We start from the raw sequence: 7,193 nt of genomic DNA, 5'->3' as shown, positions 1-7,193 counted from the left end.
AGCAGTACTGTGTCAGTACTGTAGTTCTACCAGCAGTATATCTACCTGTATGTTGAGCAGAGAGCTGTTGACCCCGTTGACCTCCGTGACCTCTTGACCTCCGTATACGACCCCGAAGTTCAGGAAGACCCGAACCGCCCCGAGCCGGTTCTGGTTCCCCAAACACATCTGGTAGAACCCTGAACACAGGGAGAATAGTGTACGACATATAGACCAGATTAGTGCGCGACATAGGGAATCAGATAAGTGTGATATATAGGGAACCAGAATAGTGCACGACATAGGGAACCAGAATAGTGCACGACATAGGGAACCAGATTAGTGCGCGAAATAGGGAACCAGATTAGTGCACGACATAAGGAACCAGATTAGTGCACAACATAGGGAACCAGAATAGTGCACTACATAGGGAATCAGATAAGTGTGTGACATAGGGAACCAGATTAGTGCACGACATAGGGAACCAGGATAGTGCACCATATGGGAATCACCATGTGTGGAAAATAGACTTGATTGTAGGTTTTAGCTAAGGCTGCCTGAGCTTGTATCTGCACTTAAGGGCTAGCTATAAGCTTTTATTCTTAAGGGCTAGTCATTAGCTGCCCTTCTTAAGGGCTGGTAATTAGCTGTTCTTCTTAAAGTCTAGCCATTAGCTGTTCTTCCTAAGGGCTAGCTATTATATGTTAATCTTAAGGGCTAGCCATTATCTGTTCTTCTTAAGGTCTAGTCATTAGCTGTTCTTCTTAAGGTCTAGTCATTAGCTGTCCTTCTTAAGGGCTCCTCCCCTGGCCGTCTCGAGCGACATCCTGCCATCCTACCACCCTCATCAACTCTTCCTTCACTTCAGGTCTTAACCTTCAAGACTGCCAGATTGAAGCGGCTCCTCAAGAAATTGACCCTTCGCACCACCGACATCCAGAACTACGGACCGATATCTCTTCTTTCATCCCTTTCTAAAATTCTGGATTGTGCCATCTTCAATCGACTGTCCTCCTATCTCTCACACAACAATCTGCTTGACCCTCATCAGTCAGGCTTCAAGAAGGCACTGAGACTGCTCTCCTCGCGGTGACTGAGTCACTCCGTGCTGCCAGAGCCTCGTCCCTCTCATCGGTTCTCTTACTCCTCGACCTCGCAGCGTTCGACACGGTGAACCGCCAGATCCTCCTCCCCACTCGCATTGAACTCGGCATTGCTGACTCTGCACTATCCTGGTTCAAAACTTACCTTACGAATCGCACCTATCAGGTCACATGGATGGGCTCCTTGTCCAAACCCTGCACTTTTGACACTGGTGTCCCTCAAGGCTCTATACTGGGACCCGTTCTGTTCTCCCTATATACTAGTAAACAGATAATTAGGCTCAGTAATCGCATCACACGGTTTCTCCCATCAGTACTACGCCGACGTCACTCAGCTACTCAACTCTTCGGTTTTCGGCACCACGATGGTGGAGCGAGCTCCCTGCCGATGTCAGGACATCAGAGTCGCTCACCAGCTCCCGCAGGAGACTCAAGACTCACCTGTTCAGAGTTCACCTGGACTCTGCATAGCCTCTCTCCTTACCCCCCTCCTCCGTTACTCCCCGAAAAACACCACTCTTACCTACTTATTTTATGTTTGGTCCTGGTACTAATGTAGTACTTTGCATTGTGTAGCATCTTATCCTAGCTATGTTTGTTGTTTGCAGGGAATCGGTTATCCTAGCGATTGTTAGTGCCTGTATATATCGCTGTACCATCCAATATTTGTTTTATTCTCTTTCTTCTGACAGATGGATAAAACCTTGGATAAAAAAATCTGCAAAATGCCCTGAATGTTCATGTAATAGTGAACTACATAGAGAACCACAATAGTGCACTATAGAGGGAACCAGAGTAGTGAACTATACTTAACACCAATATAGTGTACTATATAGGGAACCAGAATAGTGCACTTTACTGACCACCATTATAGTGTACTATATAGGGAACCAGAGTAGTGAACTATACTTAACACCAATATAGTGTACTATATTGGGAACCAGAATAGTGCACTTTACTGACCACCATTATAGTGTACTATATAGGGAACCAGAATAATGCACTATACTGACCACCAATAAAGGGAATTATATAGAGAGCTATATAGGGAGAGAGTGTACCTGTGGTTTGGGTCTCGAAGTGGATTTGACCTATGACCTGGTAGGAGGAAGATATGAGAGAGCCGTCTGGAGACAGAACCCTCACAGCCAATCGGTGATCAGACGCCATCCCAGTCACCCACTGGACCTACACACACACACACACACACACACACACACACACACAGGTCACCCACTGGACCTACACACACACACACACACACACACACACACATACACACGCACACTCACCCACTGAACCTTCACACACACACACACAGGTCACACAGACAGAAACACGCACACAGGTCACCTTACCAGTATTCCCAGTTACACCCACCATGTGGTCCAGGTAGAAGTTTCCGCTCTGGTGGGCAAAATGCCAGAAACATTCCTGTGTGGCCGCGGGGACCACCAGGGCGAAGTCGTAGCGGTCCGCTCCCCTGAACCCCCCCCCCCCAGACCCGCCGAGCCCTGGCTCCGACTTCTGGGCCTGCGTCCAATCAGCAGACAGCAGCAGCAGCAGCAGGACCCGCATCCTCTTCTGGTCTACGCCTAGTGGTCTACTGGTCCAGACCCTGGTCCACTGGTCAATACCCTGGTCTACTGGAGCCTGGTCTGTCTGCTCCCCAGGAGGTCTGTCTGCTCCACCAGGAGGTCTGCTGGTCTGTCTGCTCACCAGGCGGTCTGTCTGCTCACCAGGAGGTCTGTCTGCTCCACCAGGAGGTCTGTCTGCTCACCAGGAGGTCTGTCTGCTCCACCAGGAGGTCTGTCTGCTCCACCAGGAGGTCTGTCCACTCACCAGGAGGTCTGCTGGTCTGTCTGCTCACCAGGAGGGCTGCTTATCTGAGGAGGTCCTTGAGGAACCTTGAGACTGATTCCAGCTCAGAGGAAATGATTAACTGGAGGCTCTGACCTCCAGGGCTAGGAGCTCTGCCCCTTCAGGGCTGGCTCCACGCCCGGTTCAGAGGAGATAAAGAGCTCTGCTCCGAGTGCCCTCACAAACCACAAACCAAACCAGTTGATCCAGTCGCACTTTATTCACAAACCATGGTCAGGATGACAGAACACCCCAATGTCAATTAAATAAAGGAATAAACTCTAACTGAGTCAGGGTTAGTCACTAGGACTTGGGCTGCATCAGGATGCTTCAAGAGGTAGGGTTCGACTTGTGCCGCTGTAAGGGATTAGAGACTAGACAGAGGGAGGGTTGGACCAGGGTTAGGTTAAGACTAGCGTTAGACTAGGGCTAGACTAGGCTTAGGGTTGGACTAGGGTTAGTGTTTGTCCAGAGTTAGGGTTGGACTAGGGTTAGGGTTGGACTAGGGTTAGGGTTTGACCAGAGTTAGGGTTGGACTAGGGTTAGGGTTGGACTAGTGTTAGGGTTAGACTGTGGTTAGGGTGAAACTAGAGTGTGTTAGGGATAGACTGGTGTTGGAGTTAGACTGGGGTTAGGGTGAGACTGGAGTTAGACTGGGGCTAGGGTTAGGCTGGGGTTAGTCTCAGCAGCGTGTTTTTTCCAGGTTGGAGTCCGACTTGCTGATGAAGAGTCGCTTGAGGAAGAAGAGCTGCAGGTAGCCGGCCCCCAGGATGAGGACGCTCTGCGCGGCCGACCAGCCGGTGACGTAGCGGCCGGCCGCCTGCTGCAGGAAGGAGTCGGCGCTCCGTCGCATGCGGCCCAAGTTGTAGAAGCGGAACATGTGGAAGACGTGCTTCTCCACGCGGTACGACGTCGCCTAGCAACACAAGGGTTATAGTCAGCAGTCACCAGGAGGGTTAGGGCTAGTCACCAGGAGGGTTAGTCACTAGGAGGGTTAGTCACTAGGAGGGTTAGTCACCAGGAGGGTTAGTCACTAGGAGGGTTAGTCACTAGGAGGGTTAGGGTTAGTCACCAGGAGGATTGGGATTAGTCACCAGGAGGGTTGGTCACTAGGAGGGTTAGGGTTAGTCACCAGGAGGGTTAGTCACTAGGAGGGTTAGATACCAGGAGGGTTAGTCACCAGGAGGGTGAGGGTTAGTCACCAGGAGGGTTAGTCACTAGGAGGGTTAGTCACAAGGAGGGTTAGGGTTAGTCAACAGAAGGGTTAGGGTTAGGGCTAGTCACTAGGAGGGTTAGGGTTAGTCACTAGGAGGGTTAGGGTTAGTCAGCGGTCACTAGGAGGGTCAGGGTTAGTCAATTGGAGGGTAAGGGCTAGTCACTAGGATGGTTAGGGTAAGTCACTAGGAGGGTTAGGGTTAGTCACCAGGGTTAGGGTTTGAGTTCTGCTCGTACCTCAATGACAGCCAGTGTGCTGTTCAGCTTTTGCCGCGCCTCCTCCTCCTCCTCCTTCTGCTGCTCCTCCTTGGTCCCGCCTGGCGCCTCGCCGTCGTAGGAGACCCCGAAGCTCAGGGAGATCTGCATGGAGCCGAAGCGGTTGTGGAAGTTGTTGAAACACATCTGGTAGAAACCTGGGGACACGGGGACAGGGTTACAACTTCCTCACCCTCACCCTAACCCTCACCCTAACCCTAGCCCTAACACTCACCCTAACCATCACCCTAACCCCCTGAGTGACAGAGGGTGAGGGTTAGGCTGAGGTTTAGGTTAGCCCTAACCCTGACCCTAACCCTCATCCTGTGATTCCCCTGAGGTTGGCCCTGACCCGGGGACAGGAAGACATCCTCAGGATTACGTTGGTTAGCTAGGTATCAGGTTAGAGATGGTAAGTTAGGTATCAGGTTAGAGATGGTAAGTTAGGTATCAGGTTAGAGATGGTAAGTTAGGTATCAGGTTAGAGATGGTAAGTTAGGTATCAGGTTAGAGATGGTAAGTTAGGTATCAGGTTAGAGATGGTAAGTTAGGTATCAGGTTAGAGATGGTAAGTTAGGTATCAGGTTAGAGATGGTTAGTTAGGTATCAGGTTAGAGATGGTTACTTAGGTATCAGGTTAGAGATGGTTAGTTAGGTATCAGGGTAGAGATGGTAAGTTAGGTATCAGGTTAGAGATGGTTACTTAGGTATCAGGTTAGAGATGGTAAGTTAGGTATCAGGTTAGAGATGGTTAGTTAGGTATCAGAGTAGAGATGGTAAGTTAGGTATCAGGTTAGAGATGGTTACTTAGGTATCAGGTTAGAGATGGTTAGTTAGGTATCAGGTTAGAGATGGTTAGTTAGGTATCAGGGTAGAGATGGTAAGTTAGGTATCAGGTTAGAGATGGTAAGTTAGGTATCAGGTTAGAGATGGTTACGTAGGTATCAGGTTAGAGATGGTTGGTTAGGTATCAGGTTAGAGATGGTTAGTTAGGTATCAGGTTAGAGATGGTTAGTTAGGTATCAGGTTAGAGATTGTTAGTTAGGTATCAGGGTAGAGATGGTAAGTTAGGTATCAGGTTAGAGATGGTTACTTAGGTATCAGGTTAGAGATGGTTAGTTAGGTATCAGGTTAGAGATGGTTAGTTAGGTATCAGGGTAGAGATGGTAAGTTAGGTATCAGGTTAGAGATGGTAAGTTAGGTATCAGGTTAGAGATGGTTACTTAGGTATCAGGTTAGAGATGGTTACGTAGGTATCAGGTTAGAGATGGTTGGTTAGGTATCAGGTTAGAGATGGTTAGTTAGGTATCAGGTTAGAGATGGTTAGTTAGGTATCAGGGAAGAGATGGTTAGTTCACCCGTTTCCTCCGTCTTGAAGTCCACCTGACCGGAGGCGTCGTCCACAGTGGACACGAGCAGACTGCTGGGAGAATTCACCGTCACCGAGAGATGGCTGTCATGGCCGACGCCCGTCACCCAGAGGACCTGAGGGAGGACAGGGAGAGTCACCCAGAGGACCTAGGTAGAGCTAGCTAAGGCTAGGTAGGGCTAGGTAAGGCTAGGTAGGGCTAAATAGAATAAGGTAGGACTAGGTAATGCTAGGCGGGGTTAGGTAAGACTAGGTAGGGCTAGGTAAGTCTAGTTAGGACTAGCCGGTAAGGCTAGGTAGGATTAGGTAAGGCTAGGTAAGACTAGGTAAGACTAGGAATGGGCTAGGTAGGATTAGGTTAAGCAAGGTTGGGCTAGGTAGGATTAGGTAAGGCTAGGTAGGACTAGGTAGGATTAGGTTAGGCTAGGTAGGGCTAATTAGGGCTAGGTAGGATAAGGTAAGGCTAGGTAGGGCTAGGTAAGGCCTTACCTGGAAGCTGAGGTAGAAGGTCTCTCCCTTGTGGGCGAAGTGCCAGAAGCAGTCCTGCCCGGAGCCGTGGAGGACCACTGAGAAGTCGTACTGGTCCTGGCCCCAGAACAGGTCCTGGTCCGTCATACCCGGGTTCAAGTCTTTCGAGGGTCCAGGACTGGCAGGACCCACCAGGACCAGGACCACCACGAGGAGACACGAGGGGAGCTGGGGAGCCATACTGGAGGTCTACTACTAGTGCTAGTTAATTCTACTAGTACTTGTACTAGACTATTGCTGTCGACTGTCGTCTAACTGGTCTCTAACCAGTCTCTAAATGGTCATACTGGCCCTCTGCTCGTTCCCTCGTCCGACTGGCAGCACTGGAGACGAGCTGATGATTGACCTGCTGGGAACATCTGGTCCACTCTCACACACACAATCTCTCTCTTACACACAGTCTGAGAGTGTGAGTGAGTGAATATAGGTAACCACACACACACACAGTGACACAGAGAGAGAGAGAGACAGAGAGAGAGAGACAGAGAGAGAGAGACACACACAGAATGAGAGAGACACAGTAAGGACAAACAGAGCCCTGTCAAGTTTTGTCCCGGCATCCATAACTCTTGAATGGTTTAACCCCTCCTTGAACTGTATCCTCTTGTTTTAATACCTGGAAAGGATTTTTATTTTTTATTTTCTGCAGGGCTGATGGTGTATGTTTGCGAGTGTGTGCGTGTTTTTCTTTTGTTTATTGTATGTACTGTTGGGTATGGACACACCCCGCTGCTCCTCCACATCTGAAGTTCCTAACGGAAAAATAAAGTAATTTGAATTTGAATTGAACAGAGAGTGAGACAGAGAGAGAGACAGAGACAGAGACAGACAGAGAGAGAGAGAGAGAGAGAGAGAGAGAGAGAGAGAGACTCCCGTGTGATTGG

At 49.5% G+C, this 7,193-nt stretch overlaps 2 protein-coding genes across 2 annotated transcripts in view; both read right to left on the bottom strand.

Annotated features, from left to right (window-relative positions):
• Window positions 1-3,029, bottom strand: part of LOC132464417 (transmembrane emp24 domain-containing protein 6-like) — a 3,838-nt gene extending 809 nt beyond the window's left edge. Inside the window, exons 1-3 of the mRNA XM_060060775.1 lie at window positions 2,463-3,029; window positions 2,144-2,270; window positions 46-179 (exon numbers count right to left, since the gene is read on the bottom strand). Of these exons, the coding sequence (XP_059916758.1) occupies window positions 46-179; window positions 2,144-2,270; window positions 2,463-2,660 (459 nt within the window). The 5' untranslated portion in view covers window positions 2,661-3,029. The remainder of the gene's footprint in view (window positions 1-45; window positions 180-2,143; window positions 2,271-2,462) is intronic.
• Window positions 3,030-3,134: 105 nt separating this feature from the next.
• On the bottom strand, window positions 3,135-6,826 carry LOC132464416 (transmembrane emp24 domain-containing protein 6-like). The gene is made up of 4 exons (XM_060060774.1): window positions 6,271-6,826; window positions 5,771-5,897; window positions 4,395-4,570; window positions 3,135-3,858 (listed from the first exon to the last, which is right to left on the bottom strand). The coding sequence occupies exons 1-4, from the start codon at window positions 6,487-6,489 to the stop codon at window positions 3,625-3,627; spliced, it is 756 nt and encodes a 251-aa protein (XP_059916757.1). The 5' UTR covers window positions 6,490-6,826; the 3' UTR covers window positions 3,135-3,624.
• Between the last annotated feature and the right edge of the window lie 367 nt (window positions 6,827-7,193).

Source organism: Gadus macrocephalus, chromosome 9 (assembly GCF_031168955.1).
Source record: "Gadus macrocephalus chromosome 9, ASM3116895v1".
NCBI classification, from domain to species: domain Eukaryota; kingdom Metazoa; phylum Chordata; class Actinopteri; order Gadiformes; family Gadidae; genus Gadus; species Gadus macrocephalus.
Note: the sequence above shows the minus strand (reverse complement) of the source record. Positions and strands in the feature narration are given on the sequence as shown.